This window comes from Patiria miniata, unplaced genomic scaffold (genome assembly GCF_015706575.1).
Source record: "Patiria miniata isolate m_02_andy unplaced genomic scaffold, ASM1570657v1 HiC_scaffold_9, whole genome shotgun sequence".
NCBI lineage: Eukaryota > Metazoa > Echinodermata > Asteroidea > Valvatida > Asterinidae > Patiria > Patiria miniata.
The window spans coordinates 27,303,294-27,329,235 of record NW_024037076.1 but is presented as its reverse complement, the minus strand read 5'-3'; the positions used below and the strand labels follow the sequence as shown (position 1 = coordinate 27,329,235).

The window sequence follows — 25,942 nt, the reverse complement described above, 5'->3', positions numbered from 1 at the left end:
TTTTCAAGGTATGTTTTCCTTTCATTATGAATAACATAGATCGAATTATGTGTATTGCATGACCTGAAGGTTTGCTATAAATATCCTTCGTTTCTATTCATAACCGTGCTGGCGCACAATTTTGATTAAAAAAAAAAATTGTCGAAAACTTTTTCGTTTGTTTTGACCATCCCGATGTTGCTTGATAAATATATGTGAAATAGAATATCCTTCAGTACATCACATCAGTACACACATACTCAAATTACATGTATCCTCGTGGAGACATCGCTTTGTTCTTGTGTACAAAATGGTGAGAAGGTCGAAAGCTATTTTCAAAATGCTACTATTTTAACCAGGATTACTTTCCTGGGTTGAAGTTCCGACCAAATATCCCCTACATAAAATACTTTAATTTGCGATGGATAAGTATACCTTGGAAATTCCTAGTTTTTGAGTAAAATCCATATATACATTTCGTGAAATCCAAGTGGATACCAATTCACCTTTAGAAATTGCCGTGTGGAGACCTTTGCCATCTTTTATTCCGTGTCATCCCCGGGTCTCCACAAGGCATCATGTTGTCGAAACGATTACAATTTGCCAACGTTCATTACTTACATCATAATATACAGCGTGTGTCAATAAAAACGCAGGATTCAAAGCGATTTTTTTTCTGAGAAAATTATGCTACTGGTGTGCCTAATTTGATAAGGATTTGATTGTCCATAATTTCATCTTTGACAAGATTTTTGTTTGGTGGAATTTGGACTTTTGGTTCAAAATGTATGACAAGTTTTGTGAAGCCCTTCTGAAGCGGGTTGGTCTGATTCAATGACCTTAACACAACGACCAGTTATGTACAATGTAGGTATGCATTTAAGACAATTAAACCAGAACAAAACTTTCCTTGAAACAACTGATGATAAGTATCACTTAAATTTAATAACCGGACTATCATTGTTTCAAAGCATCATGAATTATTGACTAATAACATTGATTGTGGACTAAAGGATTATGTAAGCCTAATCCTGCCACACATGTCCTTCTTTGTGATCCACAAATACTTTCACCTGTACTGAATTCAAACCTTTCATTAGGTATGTGTGATTTCACAAATCAGACCAGCTTGGAATTTATAACCCTTCTTCAATGTACTCTATCTCTGGACAGGATTGTCCAAATGAGATGGGATAAAAAGCATAGTGAAGAGAAGGAAAGGTACTTTGAAAAGAGGGTTAACATTATGATGAATAGGGGTGGTTTATATTCTTAATATTTTTGTTTCTAATCCTGCGTTTTTATTGACACACGCTGCATAGGGGGATAATAGGGTCAATATTAGAGAAATTTCACGAAATTGGCTCCGAGTCCCAAGTGCCCCAATGTCGTATAATTATCTGCCCGCATCAATACAGCAAATAGGAAAAAGTTACCGATATTTTAGTGCGCGAATTTCTCCTGTCAGTCTAGAAGTGCAAAATGTAGTGAAGGTTTTTGAAATATTCAGACACTCTCTCACCCACCTTCTCAGTCCACTCCCGTTTTCAACATCAACCATCTCCACGCCAACATACCGTCCTTTCAGTCCTTCAGTTCGCAAATAGTGTTGCAACTTTATCCTCCCAACAACTAAAATCTAAATCCAGTGCCTTTTTACGCTTATGAGGGCTTTTCAACTCTGACGGCTGATATGGCCGTTTGAGCTGTTGACATAGTTATCATCGCGTCTTCCGTCGCTTCTGGACGGCCTATCAGCTTGCGCAAGGCTCGTCGGAATTGACGGTACTTGAAGGAATAGATGATCGGATTGATGCAGCAGTTGGAGGCAACCAGAATGGTGCTGGTGACCATCAGCGGCCCGTCATAGTCGATCTTGATCAAGCCCACGTTGAACAAGAAGAAGGTGAACTGACTTGGCGACCAGCAGATCAGGAAGGTCACGAAGACGATGAAGAGGGTCTTGAAGGTGTTGCGCCGGGCCCGGAGTAAGGAATCCTGCTGCTCGTTACCGAGTCGAGACTGCCCCATCGCGCTCGCCGCTAGGTTATGGCTCCCCTCTACGCCGTTGTGGTTGCTGATGGTGGCTGTGAGGGGTCCGATCTGTTTAGCGCTACGCTTCAAGGTAATAGTGATGTGGGTGTAGCAGAATATCATGATGCACGCCGGAGCGAAATACTGCAGGCAGATGAGCAGCGGCCCGATCACTTTAGATGCTTCAAGCTGCAGGAACTTACACTTGCCGTCGATGTTGCTGTAGATCAGGAAGGAGTAGGACTTCAGCAGGAGGCCAATCAGCCAGACCACGATCATCATAACCGCCCCGGATTTCTTGGAGAACAGGGCCTGGAATTTGAAGGGGTAGACGATGGCCACGTAGCGCTCTAGAGTCAGGTTCAGGAGACTGAACGTAGAGGTGACAAACATGACCCAGAGGAGAGCATCTCCGATCCACATCCGGCACAAGACCTCACCGGCGGTGGTTTCCGGCAACGGCACCGGCACGGGGATGTTGTTCTGAAGCACCAGCAGCAGCGAGCCCAGCAAATCGATGACCGCCTGGTGGCAAATGAAGGCGTTGGTCAGCGTGTGCATGAAGTGGACCCTGCAAATGACCACGATGACCAGGCAGTTGCCCAGTACACCCACCACGCCGATGATGGTTCGGCACACACGGAGGATCAGGAGAACATCAGCCATGATCCACGTACTTATCACTGAAGTCTCTGTTATGCCGCATGCAACAATCGACGAAAATAATGAAATGGTGGCAGTTACGCAAGTGCTCCCTTACTACATGCCACCTACAGTATTTCTAACGCGCGCGGGGCTGTGCTGGTGGAGCGCTGCAAATCACGTGCTTCGGGCACGATAATGATTGGTCAGTAGCTGTCCCCGCGTACTTTCAGTTCAACCTGTATTGAGTTAGCCACGCCCCTTAGACCACCCTATGGAATTGTGTACGTTAAGTTTTGTTTGACTCAGATTTTGCGCGTTCCGCGTCCATAATTGTGTATATCATAAAATCGAAAACATTTTCACAAGCTGCGTTCACGCCATTCTACCGAGATAGGATAAATATATACACTATGTATTACCGCAAAGTGTGTATGCACCCTTTGCATTGCAGCCATATTTGGGGTACGTATGAGTAGAGACCTTGTTATCCTTAGTGAATGATATGAATGAATGAATGAATAGCATTGCACTCTATTAAAATAACAACACCTCAAAGATGACTGCTCAATGCAAGGGTCTATTTATGGGCCACAGGCGAATATTGTACGGAACCTTTCTAAAATAATTATTAGTATCTGAAACCAGGCGCGTATAGCAATTAAAGTTCATTTTGATGGTGGTGGTGGGTGGGGGGGGGGGGGGGGGCGGTAAAGAGGCAAATTGAACGTCTCTAGATCATCTGTGCTTAAAGGTAGACATTTTTGTCACCGGTCATCCTCCGTTAAATCAAAGATCGGGCGTCGGGGGAGAAAGGAGGGGTTGGGTGAGGGGGGGGGGGGGGGGTGGGGGGGGTGAGGGGCTGTTTACCATCTTACTAATGGGGGCGCTGTTTATAGCGGGCGGCGTATTTTTTATTTACACCGTAGTGTAGGGTACTTTGTGCGCTTTCCTATGGAGTCATGGTATTATTACCAGGCTTGAGTGGAGACTAGGTAAAAGGTTACAGGATTGTAGTCGCCTGAAAAATGGGTACCGTACACTACGGTGTAAATAAAAATTAGGCTAGCGGGCGACATGGGCACCATCGCACAATAGGTGGCGCTCTTCATGGCGGCCCAAGGTGCCGACGTTCGCGGGACGTTGAATAAAAGGGGCACTCGTGACAAAAAAGGGCACTCGAAGAAAAAAGGGTACTCGTGATAATACATTGTGGGGAGATGGTAACCCCCCGCCCCCCATGATACGCCACTGAAAATAGGCTCTGTCATTATTTTGTTTGCACAATTCCTTAGAAGAACGGAAGGCTGTTTTTCTCAGATTTCTGTTATCGACCTTTTATTGTGGTGTTTTGTTTCCATTATTCACTGTAAAAAACACCTAGTCAAACTTGTACCCAGCTGACTACAGCAAGGGTCAGCTTTGTTCAGGTTTGACTGAATTCTAGTCAGATTTAAATAGCATATTTTTAGAGTGTAACGACCACTAATTTCGTCCACTCTGCACGTGTGATAAAAAAGCAACCGCTGTCGCTGAATTCGGGCAACTCTAACTTTCAGCGTATACATTTATCTTCTAAAGATGTCATTTTCTGGAAGAATAGAGTGTCCTTACAACAAAGAGATTAAGCATGCCCACGATGATTAAATGATTGTATTTTTTCCCCTTCAAAATATAGGTCACCATGCTCTGATAAGGCACACATTCCTTTCCGTGCGTATAAGATCGCAGGAGTGAATTATCTGAAGTAAAGCGCGTGTGGTATGCGCATACATAAAAACTAACGCGTGTAATAACACAGAACCTACGGCGGTGGGCCAGGCCAGGGCAAGTTATCGCCAAGATGACGACGCCATATTTTTGTACCGGGATTGCAAGCTTGGATTCTTCATGTTTGCAATGTCTTGAAAGGCAGTGGGCTTCAGCAAGGTAAATACTGATAAATGTTACATCTCAACAGGAAGAAAACGAAAATATCAGTGTAGAATTGTGCGAAATAAGCCAGTGATCTCCATGTAGATTAACGGTTACATTTACGGGCAGTTTAAGCAGAGTGTCCGTAAGGTAATGTCCAAATTCTGCTATATAGATGCACTTCAAAATTCTGCTAGATTTAACAAAAATCTACTAAATCACCTATTTTAACACGAAACACATTATAAACACTTATTCTCTCATATGTAGATGTTACAAAAAAAAAAACCTAAATCGCAAAATGTCCCTCAAAAACTCAAATAAAAAAAATCACGAGTCTAAAGCTTCGCTTGTAATAGTTTTAAGTATATTTTAAGGTGTACTAATGCACGTCAGAAAACCTAAAATAAAAGCCTTTTCAAATATTTTTGTGTCAGAATTCTGCTAGAATTCATTTAAAAATTCTTTCTGTTAAATTTTATGTGAAACTCGTTTTTTTCCCCGAAAGATTCTGTCAAATTTGCATTAGCCCCATAAATGTGGTCAATTTACTGGACTACCTCCGTAAATAAAGACCACACTTCCACCATGTACAAAAACATGTCGAACATTGTCAAATTTGGATTTTTACATTTAGGCTTAGTTTGTAGTTTATTTTTGCTTTAGAAGTTTACTCACCCTACTCTTTATAGGCTTATCAGAAAGTGCTGCCTTTTTCCGATTTCTATTTTTCGTGAACTCTCCAGATTTGTTTGCACACATCATTTGCGTATACAAATTTCAACATGAAATTTCACGAAAAATAGACATCTGAAAAAGGCATCACTCATTCTGCTTAGCATATAAAGAGGGTGAGTATGCTTTTAAAGCAAAAATAAACTTCAAACTAAGCCTAAATGGGAAAATCAAAATTTGACAAAGTTCCACTTATTTTTATACATGGTGGAAGTGTGGCCTATATTTGCATTTGAAGTTGCATCTATGGAGTCCAGCAAAACACGCATGTAAAGCAAATATACTGTATACTAAACATTCCGAAATCTTCCTTACAGTATGATTAAGGATCCTGCCACTTCTTGGATAGAAAAAAGACATCTTGACTTCACACATGCGGGCGTAAGAAGGTTAGTTTTATTGGGGGGGGGGGTTGACATTTCTTGAAAAGGGCACTCGCAGATCCTTGCTTTTTCTCCGGACAATTGTCCTCTGTAAAATCAAATAGTGTATCGGGGCTGGTGCCATCTTCCAATGAGGGCGCTGTTCATATCGGATTATCATAGACACACTATCGGACGATACATTGCGTTTTCCAAGGCAGCACACGCGCAAAATTCCCCAAGAAAATTGCACTCGTTTTGCAAATAGAGCACTTGTTAAAAAAGGCACTCTTTAAAAATATCAGGGGGAAACACTTTTGTAAAACGGCACATGAATGGAAAAGGTTGGGGAGGGTTTGCAACCCCCAATTGACCCGCTGACTAAGTTATGATATACTAGATAAATGGGGCCAAAATAATAAATTGATGTTTTAAAACAAAATAATTTTAATAAAAAATTTCAAACTGCCTTAGAATGCAAGAAAAAGCATCGTATTGGTGAGTAAAAAGAAGAAAAGGAAAAGCAGAACCCCAAAACAAACAATATGAAAATAAAACCATGCAGCACCAAAATCAATTATGAATTGGAAGCACATTTATTGAACAACGTTTACGAACATTATTTCAGTTGCTCTACACGTTCAAATTGTATCACTATATATAAAAAGCAGTTTCGTCCAAAAAAACCAAACCAACGTATTGTGAGTTCTGACTGTTTAGAACAACAAAGAAAACGACACAACTGTAGTACACGATATCTTTATTTACAACCCGGCCTTGACATTAGCAATAGGATTTCATTTTTTTCTGGTGGCGCACAAGCCTACGATCCCTGTGGCAATCACACGCGTTCAAGCTATCCCAACCATTCATATCAACCATCCATTTCCCTTAAGCAATATCTACCCTTGATATGTGAAACAAATGTCTTATTGGATTCTCTTCAATCCAACTGTATTCGCATGTCGCTATCTCCCTCTCGTGGCTCACAATACGGAAACAATCCAGTATCTTACCCTCATTTAATGGAGCTAACCGTGTACTGCATGGGCCACTTGGTTTTGTTAATAATGGTGATGTGTTGAGATATTTTAAGTGCATTCGATTACTTCCCCCGCGGCGCTTACTCTAGCCTTGGTCAAGGCGCTAGTTGTTATTCATCCCGGCCGTAGCGCGGTAAACGATATCCTCGCTAGCGCTATGCATGCGGTGCATTAAAAATACAGCGCGAACAGCGACCTGACGCGGCCACCATTTCTAGCGCGAACAGCGACCTCACGCGGCCACCATTTCTATGCAAATCAGTTGGACCCAATCTAGCGCCTTGGTTCAATCGTCTGCAAAAGCTTATGTTTTTCCTTATTTTGCGCTGGATTTCTAGCGCACGACCTCGTATGCGAATACAGATAAGTGTAGGCGGGGCTAATATGTGGAGTGTCCAATCACACCTTGGTCAATCCGGACGTCATCATATTATTTGCAGCTATTCGCCTTTTGCGGACGTGACAGGAACCACTGTTTTTGTGCATTGGTGCCGTGGACAGAGACACACAATATGTACGTGTATGGATTATGTGTGGTGCCACGTTTCACTATGCAAGTTTCCACGCAACGATCGACCAATAAGAAAACGACATGTAAGGTCAGCTAAGGCTTTTAACATAATGAGCACCACCCCCAAAACCTCACATGGACGATTGAACCAAGGCGCTAGATTGGGTCCAACTGATTTGCATAAAAATAGTGGCCGCGTGTGGTCGCTGTTTGCACTGTATTTTTAATGCACTGCATGCATAGACATATGATCATGACTGCATGCATAGCGCTAGCGAAGACATCGTTTACCGCGTTACAGCCGAACAACTAGCGCCTTGACCAAGGCTACGCTTACTCGTGCAAGCGCGACGTTCGATTTACCTCTCACGTGACTTCTCGCGCTTACTCGAGCCTGGCCCAAGTAGCCGACTCGCCGAGCCGGTTAATTGGGTAAACATCCCATAACGATGCGCCAGCGGTGGGGAATTCAAAACGGAAACTGTTCGTCCAGAAAACTTTGGATGATGGACGTACATTTGACACATCTAGGCCTATGGAAGCTACATGGCTTCGGCCAAGTATATTAACTTAATTTAAAACCAAGTAAAAAAAATGCACACAGCGAGAAACTCGGCACAAAGTTGTAGCGTATATCGCAGTTTCTCCACGAGATTTGGGTCTACAGACTTCAAACTTGCAGGGAGTTTCTCGCTGTGTGCATTTTTTTTTACTTGGTTTTAAATTAAGTTAATATACTTGGCCGAAGCCATGTAGCTTCCATAGGCCTAGATGTATCAAATGTACGTCCATCATCCAAAGTTTTCTGAACGAAAAGTTTCCGTTTTGAATTCCCCACCGCTGGCGATGTTTTTTTTTACTTCGATACTGCAATTTGCTCGTAATGGATTTATATAGTGTAGTTGGTGTTGTTATTTCCACCGAGCATAACGTGTTTTGACGAGTATTGTAATGTAACATCCACGCGGTCTCAAAAATGCTCCTTTTCTTTCCAGTTTGCTCATATTAATATGAAATGTGGAACTGCCTATTGGCGTCCCAGATTGTAACATTTTAGCTTCCAAAAAATAGTGTGTTTTCGTAACTCACGGCACGACGAATTGATTTTTTTTTTTTACCCCAGACACGCAAAACAAACGCTATTGTAACGAACATTCAGGCATCAGACTATTCCTCATTTGCAAACGTGCTAAAAATCTTGCACATGCAAATGATCCACTGCCAGGGAGAGAGAGCAGGAAGTGGTGAGTGCGTACTGCTCGACACCCTGGGAACGAAATTGCCATATGTTTCTATCGGTGAATAAACTGGGACCTGTCTTGTTTCTTGACTTTACCGCAAGATTGTATACAAATTGCGTTTTCTTTGTAGATATTGATAGAAGTACCCCTTGCGTTCCAGCGACACGGACATGTTTTCAGACAACATCTGGGTCTCCAATGTGGTGAGTTTCATCTTTTTAGTTTCAAAGTCGGGAAATATGAAGCATTTTGGTTCCGCGATAATTGATATACTTAATTTATCAATTATTAGGAAGACCAAAAGGCTTGATTTTCCCCCCACTTTAAGACCTATCGCACCTGCGATGATGAAACCGAAGAGAAGATGGACTTCTACCATGGATCTCCAGCAACACGTCTTCGTGAAGCTGAATTTGGAGAGCGTTCGACAGCATAATAGACTTTTATGCGTAGCAGCCATCTTAGAGGGCAAATTTTGTTACTAAATCAGTAACAAAGAATGCGGACCAAATCACTTATGTATAATAGCAAAACCAACGATTTGTGCTCCAATATGGCTGCTACGCATAAGATCGGAAGCTACGTAAGTCGGGCCTCGGCCCGCAATGTTCGTACTTGGTGAATATGGAATTAAATGCGTGTAGAAATGGAATGTCCAAGAAACTTCCACATGGATACGTTTTGTAAGTATCTTGCAAGCGGTAAATTTCAGTACAAATTCCCCCAAAATTATACATGGATGGAAAGCCTGTAATTGTGGCATCAACTTTCAGCAAGTTTAAAGTCTGTACAGGCACGGTTCTAGGGGGGGGGGGGGGCTAGGGGGGCTGAAGCCCCCCCCCCCAAATTTTGTCTAGCCCCCCCCCCAAAAAAAAAAATAAATTCCGTAAAAAAAAAGTGCGAAAAAGAAGGATTGTGATGTACATGCGAACAGTCTCCCCCTAAAGAAGAAATAGCCGTGACAAGGGTGCCTTAGTTAATATAGTGTGAATGAGTTTAGGATTTTATTGGCGCTCCCCATTGAAAATATGGCATGAGCCCCCCCCCCATATATATTGAATGTTATCTCTTCATTTTTTTTTTTTTAAATATTGTAATAATTGTTGCAATTCAGTTTTTTGCTGTGATGACAATTTTTAATAAACCTTTTATGAAAATGAAATGATGAATGAAATGATGATCTTTGTGCCGAGTTTCTCTCTGTGTGTATTATTTTTCACTTGACTGCCACTAGGAGGGCCTTGGCCCGCGCATACCTGGAGGTCTATGTCTCAACTTGCTGTCATGTGACCTGTACAACGTCCCCAAACATTTTACATGGATGGAAAGCTTGTTATTGGGGCAACAACCTCCAGCAAGTTTCAAGTCTGTAGACCCAAATTATGTGGAGAAAATCGGCGATACACCTTCCAACTTTGTGCCGAGTACCTCTGTGTGTGTATTATTTTTCACTTGACTGCCCCTAGGAGGGCCTTGTCCCCCGCATACCCGGAGGTCTGTGTCGCAACTTGCTGACATGTGACCTGTACAAAGTCCCCAAACATTTTACATGGATGGAAAGCTTGTTATTGGGGCAACAACCTCCAGCAAGTTTCAAGTCTGTAGACCCAAATTATGTGGAGAAAATCGGCGATACACGCTCCAACTTTGTGCCGAGTTTCTCTCTGTGTGTATTATTGTTCACTTGACTGCCCCTCGGAGGGCCTTGGCCCGCGCATACCTGGAGGTCTATGTCTCAACTTGCTGGCATGTGACCTGTACAAAGTCCCCAAACATTTTACATGGATGGAAAGCTTGTTATTAGGGCAACAACCTCCAGCAAGTTTCAAGTCTGTAGACCCAAATCTCGTGGAGAAAATGCGATACACGCTCCATCTTTGTGCCGAGTTTCTCTCTGTGTGTATTATTTTTCACTTGACTGCCCCTCGGAGGGCCTTCGCCCGCGCATACCTGGAGGTCTATGTCTCAACTTGCTGACATGTGACCTGTACAAAGTCCCCAAACCTTTTACATGGATGGAAAGCTTGTTATTGGGGCAACAACCTCCAGCAAGTTTCAAGTCTGTAGACCCAAATCTCGTGGAGAAAATGCGATACACGCTCCAACTTTGTGCCGAGTTTCTCTCTGTGTGTATTATTTTTCACTTGACTGCCCCTCGGAGGGCTTTGGCCCGCGCATACCTGGAGGTCTATGTCTCAACTTGCTGGCATGTGACCTGTACAAAGTCCCCAAACATTTTACATGGATGGAAAGCTTGTTATTGGGGCAACAACCTCCAGCAAGTTTCAAGTCTGTAGACCCAAATCTCGTGGAGAAAATGCGATACACGCTCCAACTTTGTGCCGAGTTTCTCTGTGTGTGTATTATTTTTCACTTGACTGCCCCTCGGAGGGCCTTGGCCCGAGCATACCTGGAGGTCTATGTCTCAACTTGCTGGCATGTGACCTGTACAAAGTCCACAAACATTTTACATGGATGGAAAGCTTGTTATTGGGGCAGCAACCTCCAGCAAGTTTCAAGTCTGTAGACCCAAATCTCGTGGAGAAAATCGATACACGCTCCAACTTTGTGCCGAGTTTCTCTCTGTGTGTATTATTTTTCACTTGACTGCCCCTCGGAGGGCCTTGGCCCGCGCATACCTGGAGGTCTATGTCTCAACTTGCTGGCATGTGGCCTGTACAAAGTCCCCAAACATTTTACATGGATGGAAAGCTTGTTATTGGGGCAACAACTTCCAGCAAGTTTCAAGTCTGTAGACCCAAATCTCGTGGAGAAAATCGGCGATACACGCTCCAACTTTGTGCCTTTTTCTCTCTGTGTGTATTATTTTTCGCTTGACTGCCCCTCGGAGGGCCTTGGCCCGCGCATACCTGGAGGTCTATGTCTCAACTTGCTGGCATGTGGCCTGTACAAAGTCCCCAAACGTTTTACATGGATGGAAAGCTTGTTATTGGGGCAACAACCTCCAGCAAGTTTCAAGTCTGTAGACCCAAATCTCGTGGAGAAAATGCGATACACGCTCCAACTTTGTGCCTTGTTTCTCTCTGTGTGTATTATTTTTCACTTGACTGCCCCTCGGAGGGCCTTGGCCCGCGCATACCTGGAGGTCTATGTCTCAACTTGCTGGCATGTGGCCTGTACAAAGTCCCCAAACATTTTACATGGATGGAAAGCTTGTTATTGGGGCAACAACCTCCAGCAAGTTTCAAGTCTGTAGACCCAAATCTCGTGGAGAAAATGCGATACACGCTCCAACTTTGTGCCGAGTTTCTCTCTGTGTGTATTATTTTTCACTTGACTGCCCCTCGGAGGGCCTTGGCCCGCGCATACCTGGAGGTCTATGTCTCAACTTGCTGGCATGTGGCCTGTACAAAGTCCACAAACATTTTACATGGATGGAAAGCTTGTTATTGGGGCAACAACCTCCAGCAAGTTTCAAGTCTGTAGACCCAAATCTCGTGGAGAAAATCGGCGATACACGCTCCAACTTTGTGCCGAGTTTCTCTCTGTGTGTATTATTTTTCACTTGACTGCCCCTCGGAGGGCCTTGGCCCGCGCATACCTGGAGGTCTATGTCTCAACTTGCTGGCATGTGACCTGTACAAAGTCCCCAAACCTTTTACATGGATGGAAAGCTTGTTATTGGGGCAACAACCTCCAGCAAGTTTCAAGTCTGTAGACCCAAATCTCGTGGAGAAAATGCGATACACGCTCCAACTTTGTGCCGAGTTTCTCTCTGTGTGTATTATTTTTCACTTGACTGCCCCTCGGAGGGCCTTGGCCCGCGCATACCTGGAGGTCTATGTCTCAACTTGCTGGCATGTGACCTGTACAAAGTCCCCAAACATTTTACATGGATGGAAAGCTTGTTATTGGGGCAACAACCTCCAGCAAGTTTCAAGTCTGTAGACCCAAATCTCGTGGAGAAAATGCGATACACGCTCCAACTTTGTGCCGAGTTTCTCTCTGTGTGTATTATTTTTCACTTGACTGCCCCTCGGAGGGCCTTGGCCCGCGCATACCTGGAGGTCTATGTCTCAACTTGCTGGCATGTGACCTGTACAAAGTCCCCAAACATTTACATGGATGGAAAGCTTGTTATTGGGGCAACAACCTCCAGCAAGTTTCAAGTCTGTAGACCCAAATCTCGTGGAGAAAATGCGATACACGCTCCAACTTTGTGCCGAGTTTCTCTCTGTGTGTATTATTTTTCACTTGACTGCCCCTCGGAGGGCCTTGGCCCGCGCATACCTGGAGGTCTATGTCTCAACTTGCTGGCATGTGGCCTGTACAAAGTCCCCAAACATTTTACATGGATGGAAAGCTTGTTATTGGGGCAACAACCTCCAGCAAGTTTCAAGTCTGTAGACCCAAATCTCGTGGAGAAAATCGGCGATACACGCTCCAACTTTGTGCCGAGTTTCTCTCTGTGTGTATTATTTTTCACTTGACTGCCCCTCGGAGGGCCTTGTCCCGCGCATACCTGGAGGTCTATGTCTCAACTTGCTGGCATGTGGCCTGTACAAAGTCCCCAAACATTTTACATGGATGGAAAGCTTGTTATTGGGGCAACAACCTCCAGGAAGTTTCAAGTCTGTAGACCCAAATCTCGTGGAGAAAATGCGATACACGCTCCAACTTTGTGCCTTGTTTCTCTCTGTGTGTATTATTTTTCACTTGACTGCCCCTCGGAGGGCCTTGGCCCGCGCATACCTGGAGGTCTATGTCTCAACTTGCTGGCACGTGGCCTGTACAAAGTCCCCAAACATTTTACATGGATGGAAAGCTTGTTATTGGGGCAACAACCTCCAGCAAGTTTCAAGTCTGTAGACCCAAATCTCGTGGAGAAAATGCGATACACGCTCCAACTTTGTGCCGAGTTTCTCTCTGTGTGTATTATTTTTCACTTGACTGCCCCTCGGAGGGCCTTGGCCCGCGCATACCTGGAGGTCTATGTCTCAACTTGCTGGCATGTGGCCTGTACAAAGTCCCCAAACATTTTACATGGATGGAAAGCTTGTTATTGGGGCAACAACCTCCAGCAAGTTTCAAGTCTGTAGACCCAAATCTCGTGGAGAAAATCGGCGATACACGCTCCAACTTTGTGCCGAGTTTCTCTCTGTGTGTATTATTTTTCACTTGACTGCCCCTCGGAGGGCCTTGGCCCGCGCATACCTGGAGGTCTATGTCTCAACTTGCTGGCATGTGGCCTGTACAAAGTCCCCAAACATTTTACATGGATGGAAAGCTTGTTATTGGGGCAACAACCTCCAGCAAGTTTCAAGTCTGTAGACCCAAATCTCGTGGAGAAAATGCGATACACGCTCCAACTTTGTGCCGAGTTTCTCTCTGTGTGTATTATTTTTCACTTGACTGCCCCTCGGAGGGCCTTGGCCCGCGCATACCTGGAGGTCTATGTCTCAACTTGCTGGCATGTGACCTGTACAAAGTCCCCAAACATTTTACATGGATGGAAAGCTTGTTATTGGGGCAACAACCTCCAGCAAGTTTCAAGTCTGTAGACCCAAATCTCGTGGAGAAAATGCGATACACGCTCCAACTTTGTGCCGAGTTTCTCTCTGTGTGTATTATTTTTCACTTGACTGCCCCTCGGAGGGCCTTGGCCCGCGCATACCTGGAGGTCTATGTCTCAACTTGCTGGCATGTGGCCTGTACAAAGTCCCCAAACATTTTACATGGATGGAAAGCTTGTTATTGGGGCAACAACCTCCAGCAAGTTTCAAGTCTGTAGACCCAAATCTCGTGGAGAAAATGCGATACACCTCCAACTTTGTGCCGAGTTTCTCTCTGTGTGTATTATTTTTCACTTGACTGCCCCTCGGAGGGCCTTGGCCCGCGCATACCTGGAGGTCTATGTCTCAACTTGCTGGCATGTGGCCTGTACAAAGTCCCCAAACATTTTACATGGATGGAAAGCTTGTTATTGGGGCAACAACCTCCAGCAAGTTTCAAGTCTGTAGACCCAAATCTCGTGGAGAAAATGCGATACACGCTCCAACTTTGTGCCGAGTTTCTCTCTGTGTGTATTATTTTTCACTTGACTGCCCCTCGGAGGGCCTTGGCCCGCGCATACCTGGAGGTCTATGTCTCAACTTGCTGGCATGTGACCTGTACAAAGTCCCCAAACATTTTACATGGATGGAAAGCTTGTTATTGGGGCAACAACCTCCAGCAAGTTTCAAGTCTGTAGACCCAAATCTCGTGGAGAAAATGCGATACACGCTCCAACTTTGTGCCGAGTTTCTCTCTGTGTGTATTATTTTTCACTTGACTGCCCCTCGGAGGGCCTTGGCCCGCGCATACCTGGAGGTCTATGTCTCAACTTGCTGGCATGTGACCTGTACAAAGTCCCCAAACATTTTACATGGATGGAAAGCTTGTTATTGGGGCAACAACCTCCAGCAAGTTTCAAGTCTGTAGACCCAAATCTCGTGGAGAAAATGCGATACACGCTCCAACTTTGTGCCGAGTTTCTCTCTGTGTGTATTATTTTTCACTTGACTGCCCCTCGGAGGGCCTTGGCCCGCGCATACCTGGAGGTCTATGTCTCAACTTGCTGGCATGTGGCCTGTACAAAGTCCCCAAACATTTTACATGGATGGAAAGCTTGTTATTGGGGCAACAACCTCCAGCAAGTTTCAAGTCTGTAGACCCAAATCTCGTGGAGAAAATCGGCGATACACGCTCCAACTTTGTGCCGAGTTTCTCTCTGTGTGTATTATTTTTCACTTGACTGCCCCTCGGAGGGCCTTGGCCCGCGCATACCTGGAGGTCTATGTCTCAACTTGCTGGCATGTGGCCTGTACAAAGTCCCCAAACATTTTACATGGATGGAAAGCTTGTTATTGGGGCAACAACCTCCAGCAAGTTTCAAGTCTGTAGACCCAAATCTCGTGGAGAAAATGCGATACACGCTCCAACTTTGTGCCGAGTTTCTCTCTGTGTGTATTATTTTTCACTTGACTGCCCCTCGGAGGGCCTTGGCCCGCGCATACCTGGAGGTCTATGTCTCAACTTGCTGGCATGTGGCCTGTACAAAGTCCCCAAACATTTTACATGGATGGAAAGCTTGTTATTGGGGCAACAACCTCCAGCAAGTTTCAAGTCTGTAGACCCAAATCTCGTGGAGAAAATCGGCGATACACGCTCCAACTTTGTGCAGAGTTTCTCTCTGTGTGTATTATTTTTCACTTGACTGCCCCTCGGAGGGCCTTGGCCCGCGCATACCTGGAGGTCTATGTCTCAACTTGCTGGCATGTGGCCTGTACAAAGTCCCCAAACATTTTACATGGATGGAAAGCTTGTTATTGGGGCAACAACCTCCAGCAAGTTTCAAGTCTGTAGACCCAAATCTCGTGGAGAAAATGCGATACACGCTCCAACTTTGTGCCGAGTTTCTCTCTGTGTGTATTATTTTTCACTTGACTGCCCCTCGGAGGGCCTTGGCCCGCGCATACCTGGAGGTCTATGTCTCAACTTGCTGGCATGTGGCCTGTACAAAGTCCCCAAACATTTTACATGGATGGAAAGCTTGTTATTGGGGCAACAACCTCCAGCAAGTTTCAAGTCTGTAGACCCAAATCTCGTGGAGAAAATCGGCGATACACGCTCCAACTTTGTGCCGAGTTTCTCTCTGTGTGTATTATTGTTCACTTGACTGCCCCTCGGAGGGCCTTGGCCCGCGCATACCTGGAGGTCTATGTCTCAACTTGCTGGCATGTGACCTGTACAAAGTCCCCAAACATTTTACATGGATGGAAAGCTTGTTATTGGGGCAACAACCTCCAGCAAGTTTCAAGTCTGTAGACCCAAATCTCGTGGAGAAAATGCGATACACGCTCCAACTTTGTGCCGAGTTTCTCTCTGTGTGTATTATTTTTCACTTGACTGCCCCTCGGAGGGCCTTGGCCCGCGCATACCTGGAGGTCTATGTCTCAACTTGCTGGCATGTGACCTGTACAAAGTCCCCAAACATTTTACATGGATGGAAAGCTTGTTATTGGGGCAACAACCTCCAGCAAGTTTCAAGTCTGTAGACCCAAATCTCGTGGAGAAAATGCGATACACGCTCCAACTTTGTGCCGAGTTTCTCTCTGTGTGTATTATTTTTCACTTGACTGCCCCTCGGAGGGCCTTGGCCCGCGCATACCTGGAGGTCTATGTCTCAACTTGCTGGCATGTGGCCTGTACAAAGTCCCCAAACATTTTACATGGATGGAAAGCTTGTTATTGGGGCAACAACCTCCAGCAAGTTTCAAGTCTGTAGACCCAAATCTCGTGGAGAAAATCGGCGATACACGCTCCAACTTTGTGCCGAGTTTCTCTCTGTGTGTATTATTTTTCACTTGACTGCCCCTCGGAGGGCCTTGGCCCGCGCATACCTGGAGGTCTATGTCTCAACTTGCTGGCATGTGGCCTGTACAAAGTCCCCAAACATTTTACATGGATGGAAAGCTTGTTATTGGGGCAACAACCTCCAGCAAGTTTCAAGTCTGTAGACCCAAATCTCGTGGAGAAAATGCGATACACGCTCCAACTTTGTGCCGAGTTTCTCTCTGTGTGTATTATTTTTCACTTGACTGCCCCTCGGAGGGCCTTGGCCCGCGCATACCTGGAGGTCTATGTCTCAACTTGCTGGCATGTGAACTGTACAAAGTCCCCAAACATTTTACATGGATGGAAAGCTTGTTATTGGGGCAACAACCTCCAGCAAGTTTCAAGTCTGTAGACCCAAATCTCGTGGAGAAAATGCGATACACGCTCCAACTTTGTGCCGAGTTTCTCTCTGTGTGTATTATTTTTCACTTGACTGCCCCTCGGAGGGCCTTGGCCCGCGCATACCTGGAGGTCTATGTCTCAACTTGCTGGCATGTGGCCTGTACAAAGTCCCCAAACATTTTACATGGATGGAAAGCTTGTTATTGGGGCAACAACCTCCAGCAAGTTTCAAGTCTGTAGACCCAAATCTCGTGGAGAAAATCGGCGATACACGCTCCAACTTTGTGCCGAGTTTCTCTCTGTGTGTATTATTTTTCACTTGACTGCCCCTCGGAGGGCCTTGGCCCGCGCATACCTGGAGGTCTATGTCTCAACTTGCTGGCATGTGACCTGTACAAAGTCCCCAAACATTTTACATGGATGGAAAGCTTGTTATTGGGGCAACAACCTCCAGCAAGTTTCAAGTCTGTAGACCAAAATCTCGTGGAGAAAATGCGATACACGCTCCAACTTTGTGCCGAGTTTCTCTCTGTGTGTATTATTGTTCACTTGACTGCCCTCGGAGGGCCTTGGCCCGCGCATACCTGGAGGTCTATGTCTCAACTTGCTGGCATGTGACCTGTACAAAGTCCCCAAACATTTTACATGGATGGAAAGCTTGTTATTGGGGCAACAACCTCCAGCAAGTTTCAAGTCTGTAGACCCAAATCTCGTGGAGAAAATGCGATACACGCTCCAACTTTGTGCCGAGTTTCTCTCTGTGTGTATTATTTTTCACTTGACTGCCCCTCGGAGGGCCTTGGCCCGCGCATACCTGGAGGTCTATGTCTCAACTTGCTGGCATGTTGCCTGTACAAAGTCCCCAAACATTTTACATGGATGGAAAGCTTGTTATTGGGGCAACAACCTCCAGCAAGTTTCAAGTCTGTAGACCCAAATCTCGTGGAGAAAATCGGCGATACACGCTCCAACTTTGTGCCGAGTTTCTCTCTGTGTGTATTATTGTTCACTTGACTGCCCCTCGGAGGGCCTTGGCCCGCGCATACCTGGAGGTCTATGTCTCAACTTGCTGGCATGTGACCTGTACAAAGTCCCCAAACATTTTACATGGATGGAAAGCTTGTTATTGGGGCAACAACCTCCAGCAAGTTTCAAGTCTGTAGACCCAAATCTCGTGGAGAAAATGCGATACACGCTCCAACTTTGTGCCGAGTTTCTCTCTGTGTGTATTATTTTTCACTTGACTGCCCCTCGGAGGGCCTTGGCCCGCGCATACCTGGAGGTCTATGTCTCAACTTGCTGGCATGTGACCTGTACAAAGTCCCCAAACATTTTACATGGATGGAAAGCTTGTTATTGGGGCAACAACCTCCAGCAAGTTTCAAGTCTGTAGACCCAAATCTCGTGGAGAAAATGCGATACACGCTCCAACTTTGTGCCGAGTTTCTCTCTGTGTGTATTATTTTTCACTTGACTGCCCCTCGGAGGGCCTTGGCCCGCGCATACCTGGAGGTCTATGTCTCAACTTGCTGGCATGTGGCCTGTACAAAGTCCCCAAACATTTTACATGGATGGAAAGCTTGTTATTGGGGCAACAACCTCCAGCAAGTTTCAAGTCTGTAGACCCAAATCTCGTGGAGAAAATCGGCGATACACGCTCCAACTTTGTGCCGAGTTTCTCTCTGTGTGTATTATTTTTCACTTGACTGCCCCTCGGAGGGCCTTGGCCCGCGCATACCTGGAGGTCTATGTCTCAACTTGCTGGCATGTGGCCTGTACAAAGTCCCCAAACATTTTACATGGATGGAAAGCTTGTTATTGGGGCAACAACCTCCAGCAAGTTTCAAGTCTGTAGACCCAAATCTCGTGGAGAAAATGCGATACACGCTCCAACTTTGTGCCGAGTTTCTCTCTGTGTGTATTATTTTCACTTGACTGCCCCTCGGAGGGCCTTGGCCCGCGCATACCTGGAGGTCTATGTCTCAACTTGCTGGCATGTGGCCTGTACAAAGTCCCCAAACATTTTACATGGATGGAAAGCTTGTTATTGGGGCAACAACCTCCAGCAAGTTTCAAGTCTGTAGACCCAAATCTCGTGGAGAAAATGCGATACACGCTCCAACTTTGTGCCGAGTTTCTCTCTGTGTGTATTATTTTTCACTTGACTGCCCCTCGGAGGGCCTTGGCCCGCGCATACCTGGAGGTCTATGTCTCAACTTGCTGGCATGTGGCCTGTACAAAGTCCCCAAACATTTTACATGGATGGAAAGCTTGTTATTGGGGCAACAACCTCCAGCAAGTTTCAAGTCTGTAGACCCAAATCTCGTGGAGAAAATCGGCGATACACGCTCCAACTTTGTGCCGAGTTTCTCTCTGTGTGTATTATTTTTCACTTGACTGCCCCTCGGAGGGCCTTGGCCCGCGCATACCTGGAGGTCTATGTCTCAACTTGCTGGCATGTGACCTGTACAAAGTCCCCAAACATTTTACATGGATGGAAAGCTTGTTATTGGGGCAACAACCTCCAGCAAGTTTCAAGTCTGTAGACCCAAATCTCGTGGAGAAAATGCGATACACGCTCCAACTTTGTGCCGAGTTTCTCTCTGTGTGTATTATTGTTCACTTGACTGCCCCTCGGAGGGCCTTGGCCCGCGCATACCTGGAGGTCTATGTCTCAACTTGCTGGCATGTGACCTGTACAAAGTCCCCAAACATTTTACATGGATGGAAAGCTTGTTATTGGGGCAACAACCTCCAGCAAGTTTCAAGTCTGTAGACCCAAATCTCGTGGAGAAAATGCGATACACGCTCCAACTTTGTGCCGAGTTTCTCTCTGTGTGTATTATTTTTCACTTGACTGCCCCTCGGAGGGCCTTGGCCCGCGCATACCTGGAGGTCTATGTCTCAACTTGCTGGCATGTGCCTGTACAAAGTCCCCAAACATTTTACATGGATGGAAAGCTTGTTATTGGGGCAACAACCTCCAGCAAGTTTCAAGTCTGTAGACCCAAATCTCGTGGAGAAAATCGGCGATACACGCTCCAACTTTGTGCCGAGTTTCTCTCTGTGTGTATTATTGTTCACTTGACTGCCCCTCGGAGGGCCTTGGCCCGCGCATACCTGGAGGTCTATGTCTCAACTTGCTGGCATGTGACCTGTACAAAGTCCCCAAACATTTTACATGGATGGAAAGCTTGTTATTGGGGCAACAACCTCCAGCAAGTTTCAAGTCTGTAGACCCAAATCTCGTGGAGAAAATGCGATACACGCTCCAACTTTGTGCCGAGTTTCTCTCTGTGTGTATTATTTTTCACTTGACTGCCCCTCGGAGGGCCTTGGCCCGCGCATACCTGGAGGTCTAGACCCAAATCTCGTGGAGAAAATCGGCGATACACGCTCCAACTTTTGTGTGCCGAGTTTCTCTCTGTGTGTATTATTTTTCACTTGACTGCCCCTCGGAGGGCCTTGGCCCGCGCATACCTGGAGGTCTATGTCTCAACTTGCTGGCATGTGACCTGTACAAAGTCCCCAAACATTTTACATGGATGGAAAGCTTGTTATTGGGGCAACAACCTCCAGCAAGTTTCAAGTCTGTAGACCCAAATCTCGTGGAGAAAATCGGCGATACACGCTCCAACTTTGTGCCGAGTTTCTCTCTGTGTGTATTATTGTTCACTTGACTGCCCCTCGGAGGGCCTTGGCCCGCGCATACCTGGAGGTCTATGTCTCAACTTGCTGGCATGTGGCCTGTACAAAGTCCCCAAACATTTTACATGGATGGAAAGCTTGTTATTGGGGCAACAACCTCCAGCAAGTTTCAAGTCTGTAGACCCAAATCTCGTGGAGAAAATGCGATACACGCTCCAACTTTGTGCCGAGTTTCTCTCTGTGTGTATTATTTTTCACTTGACTGCCCCTCGGAGGGCCTTGGCCCGCGCATACCTGGAGGTCTATGTCTCAACTTGCTGGCATGTGGCCTGTACAAAGTCCCCAAACATTTTACATGGATGGAAAGCTTGTTATTGGGGCAACAACCTCCAGCAAGTTTCAAGTCTGTAGACCCAAATCTCGTGGAGAAAATGCGATACACGCTCCAACTTTGTGCCGAGTTTCTCTCTGTGTGTATTATTTTTCACTTGACTGCCCCTCGGAGGGCCTTGGCCCGCGCATACCTGGAGGTCTATGTCTCAACTTGCTGGCATGTGGCCTGTACAAAGTCCACAAACATTTTACATGGATGGAAAGCTTGTTATTGGGGCAACAACCTCCAGCAAGTTTCAAGTCTGTAGACCCAAATCTCGTGGAGAAAATGGCGATACACGCTCCAACTTTGTGCCGAGTTTCTCTCTGTGTGTATTATTTTCACTTGACTGCCCCTCGGAGGGCCTTGGCCCGCGCATACCTGGAGGTCTATGTCTCAACTTGCTGGCATGTGACCTGTACAAAGTCCCCAAACATTTTACATGGATGGAAAGCTTGTTATTGGGGCAACAACCTCCAGCAAGTTTCAAGTCTGTAGACCCAAATCTCGTGGAGAAAATGCGATACACGCTCCAACTTTGTGCCGAGTTTCTCTCTGTGTGTATTATTGTTCACTTGACTGCCCCTCGGAGGGCCTTGGCCCGCGCATACCTGGAGGTCTATGTCTCAACTTGCTGGCATGTGACCTGTACAAAGTCCCCAAACATTTTACATGGATGGAAAGCTTGTTATTGGGGCAACAACCTCCAGCAAGTTTCAAGTCTGTAGACCCAAATCTCGTGGAGAAAATGCGATACACGCTCCAACTTTGTGCCGAGTTTCTCTCTGTGTGTATTATTTTTCACTTGACTGCCCCTCGGAGGGCCTTGGCCCGCGCATACCTGGAGGTCTAGACCCAAATCTCGTGGAGAAAATCGGCGATACACGCTCCAACTTTGTGCCGAGTTTCTCTCTGTGTGTATTATTTTTCACTTGACTGCCCCTCGGAGGGCCTTGGCCCGCGCATACCTGGAGGTCTATGTCTCAACTTGCTGGCATGTGACCTGTACAAAGTCCCCAAACATTTTACATGGATGGAAAGCTTGTTATTGGGGCAACAACCTCCAGCAAGTTTCAAGTCTGTAGACCCAAATCTCGTGGAGAAAATCGGCGATACACGCTCCAACTTTGTGCCGAGTTTCTCTCTGTGTGTATTATTGTTCACTTGACTGCCCCTCGGAGGGCCTTGGCCCGCGCATACCTGGAGGTCTATGTCTCAACTTGCTGGCATGTGACCTGTACAAAGTCCCCAAACATTTTACATGGATGGAAAGCTTGTTATTGGGGCAACAACCTCCAGCAAGTTTCAAGTCTGTAGACCCAAATCTCGTGGAGAAAATGCGATACACGCTCCAACTTTGTGCCGAGTTTCTCTCTGTGTGTATTATTTTTCACTTGACTGCCCCTCGGAGGGCCTTGGCCCGCGCATACCTGGAGGTCTATGTCTCAACTTGCTGGCATGTGGCCTGTACAAAGTCCCCAAACATTTTACATGGATGGAAAGCTTGTTATTGGGGCAACAACCTCCAGCAAGTTTCAAGTCTGTAGACCCAAATCTCGTGGAGAAAATGCGATACACGCTCCAACTTTGTGCCGAGTTTCTCTCTGTGTGTATTATTTTTCACTTGACTGCCCCTCGGAGGGCCTTGGCCCGCGCATACCTGGAGGTCTATGTCTCAACTTGCTGGCATGTGGCCTGTACAAAGTCCCCAAACATTTTACATGGATGGAAAGCTTGTTATTGGGGCAACAACCTCCAGCAAGTTTCAAGTCTGTAGACCCAAATCTCGTGGAGAAAATCGCGATACACGCTCCAACTTTGTGCCGAGTTTCTCTCTGTGTGTATTATTTTTCACTTGACTGCCCCTCGGAGGGCCTTGGCCCGCGCATACCTGGAGGTCTATGTCTCAACTTGCTGGCATGTGGCCTGTACAAAGTCCCCAAACATTTTACATGGATGGAAAGCTTGTTATTGGGGCAACAACCTCCAGCAAGTTTCAAGTCTGTAGACCCAAATCTCGTGGAGAAAATGCGATACACGCTCCAACTTTGTGCCGAGTTTCTCTCTGTGTGTATTATTGTTCACTTGACTGCCCCTCGGAGGGCCTTGGCCCGCGCATACCTGGAGGTCTATGTCTCAACTTGCTGGCATGTGACCTGTACAAAGTCCCCAAACATTTTACATGGATGGAAAGCTTGTTATTGGGGCAACAACCTCCAGCAAGTTTCAAGTCTGTAGACCCAAATCTCGTGGAGAAAATGCGATACACGCTCCAACTTTGTGCCGAGTTTCTCTCTGTGTGTATTATTTTTCACTTGACTGCCCCTCGGAGGGCCTTGGCCCGCGCATACCTGGAGGTCTATGTCTCAACTTGCTGGCATGTGCCTGTACAAAGTCCCCAAACATTTTACATGGATGGAAAGCTTGTTATTGGGGCAACAACCTCCAGCAAGTTTCAAGTCTGTAGACCCAAATCTCGTGGAGAAAATCGGCGATACACGCTCCAACTTTGTGCCGAGTTTCTCTCTGTGTGTATTATTGTTCACTTGACTGCCCCTCGGAGGGCCTTGGCCCGCGCATACCTGGAGGTCTATGTCTCAACTTGCTGGCATGTGGCCTGTACAAAGTCCCCAAACATTTTACATGGATGGAAAGCTTGTTATTGGGGCAACAACCTCCAGCAAGTTTCAAGTCTGTAGACCCAAATCTCGTGGAGAAAATCGGCGATACACGCTCCAACTTTGTGCCGAGTTTCTCTCTGTGTGTATTATTGTTCACTTGACTGCCCCTCGGAGGGCCTTGGCCCGCGCATACCTGGAGGTCTATGTCTCAACTTGCTGGCATGTGCCTGTACAAAGTCCCCAAACATTTTACATGGATGGAAAGCTTGTTATTGGGGCAACAACCTCCAGCAAGTTTCAAGTCTGTAGACCCAAATCTCGTGGAGAAAATGCGATACACGCTCCAACTTTGTGCCGAGTTTCTCTCTGTGTGTATTATTTTTCACTTGACTGCCCCTCGGAGGGCCTTGGCCCGCGCATACCTGGAGGTCTATGTCTCAACTTGCTGGCATGTGGCCTGTACAAAGTCCCCAAACATTTTACATGGATGGAAAGCTTGTTATTGGGGCAACAACCTCCAGCAAGTTTCAAGTCTGTAGACCCAAATCTCGTGGAGAAAATGCGATACACGCTCCAACTTTGTGCCGAGTTTCTCTCTGTGTGTATTATTGTTCACTTGACTGCCCCTCGGAGGGCCTTGGCCCGCGCATACCTGGAGGTCTATGTCTCAACTTGCTGGCATGTGACCTGTACAAAGTCCCCAAACATTTTACATGGATGGAAAGCTTGTTATTGGGGCAACAACCTCCAGCAAGTTTCAAGTCTGTAGACCCAAATCTCGTGGAGAAAATGCGATACACGCTCCAACTTTGTGCCGAGTTTCTCTCTGTGTGTATTATTTTCACTTGACTGCCCCTCGGAGGGCCTTGGCCCGCGCATACCTGGAGGTCTATGTCTCAACTTGCTGGCATGTGGCCTGTACAAAGTCCCCAAACATTTTACATGGATGGAAAGCTTGTTATTGGGGCAACAACCTCCAGCAAGTTTCAAGTCTGTAGACCCAAATCTCGTGGAGAAAATGCGATACACGCTCCAACTTTGTGCCGAGTTTCTCTCTGTGTGTATTATTGTTCACTTGACTGCCCCTCGGAGGGCCTTGGCCCGCGCATACCTGGAGGTCTATGTCTCAACTTGCTGGCATGTGGCCTGTACAAAGTCCCCAAACATTTTACATGGATGGAAAGCTTGTTATTGGGGCAACAACCTCCAGCAAGTTTCAAGTCTGTAGACCCAAATCTCGTGGAGAAAATCGGCGATACACGCTCCAACTTTGTGCCGAGTTTCTCTCTGTGTGTATTATTGTTCACTTGACTGCCCCTCGGAGGGCCTTGGCCCGCGCATACCTGGAGGTCTATGTCTCAACTTGCTGGCATGTGACCTGTACAAAGTCCCCAAACATTTTACATGGATGGAAAGCTTGTTATTGGGGCAACAACCTCCAGCAAGTTTCAAGTCTGTAGACCCAAATCTCGTGGAGAAAATGCGATACACGCTCCAACTTTGTGCCGAGTTTCTCTCTGTGTGTATTATTTTTCACTTGACTGCCCCTCGGAGGGCCTTGGCCCGCGCATACCTGGAGGTCTATGTCTCAACTTGCTGGCATGTGGCCTGTACAAAGTCCCCAAACATTTTACATGGATGGAAAGCTTGTTATTGGGGCAACAACCTCCAGCAAGTTTCAAGTCTGTAGACCCAAATCTCGTGGAGAAAATGCGATACACGCTCCAACTTTGTGCCGAGTTTCTCTCTGTGTGTATTATTTTTCACTTGACTGCCCCTCGGAGGGCCTTGGCCCGCGCATACCTGGAGGTCTATGTCTCAACTTGCTGGCATGTGGCCTGTACAAAGTCCCCAAACATTTTACATGGATGGAAAGCTTGTTATTGGGGCAACAACCTCCAGCAAGTTTCAAGTCTGTAGACCCAAATCTCGTGGAGAAAATGCGATACACGCTCCAACTTTGTGCCGAGTTTCTCTCTGTGTGTATTATTTTTCACTTGACTGCCCCTCGGAGGGCCTTGGCCCGCGCATACCTGGAGGTCTATGTCTCAACTTGCTGGCATGTGACCTGTACAAAGTCCCCAAACATTTTACATGGAT

The 25,942-nt window shown here is 46.2% G+C and overlaps 1 protein-coding gene across 1 annotated transcript; it reads right to left on the bottom strand.

The window, feature by feature from the left end:
- Nucleotides 1-1,242: 1,242 nt before the first annotated feature.
- Nucleotides 1,243-2,909, bottom strand: LOC119720099 (beta-1 adrenergic receptor-like). Its single transcript, XM_038189633.1, has one exon. It carries the CDS (start codon nucleotides 2,677-2,679, stop codon nucleotides 1,642-1,644), a length of 1,038 nt encoding a protein of 345 aa, XP_038045561.1. The 5' UTR covers nucleotides 2,680-2,909; the 3' UTR covers nucleotides 1,243-1,641.
- Nucleotides 2,910-25,942: the final 23,033 nt, after the last annotated feature.

Coding starts and splice junctions, on each gene's coding strand:
- LOC119720099 (XM_038189633.1), bottom strand. CDS start 2,679: ATGGCTGATGTTCTCCTGATCCTCCGTGTGTGCCGAACCATCATCGGC.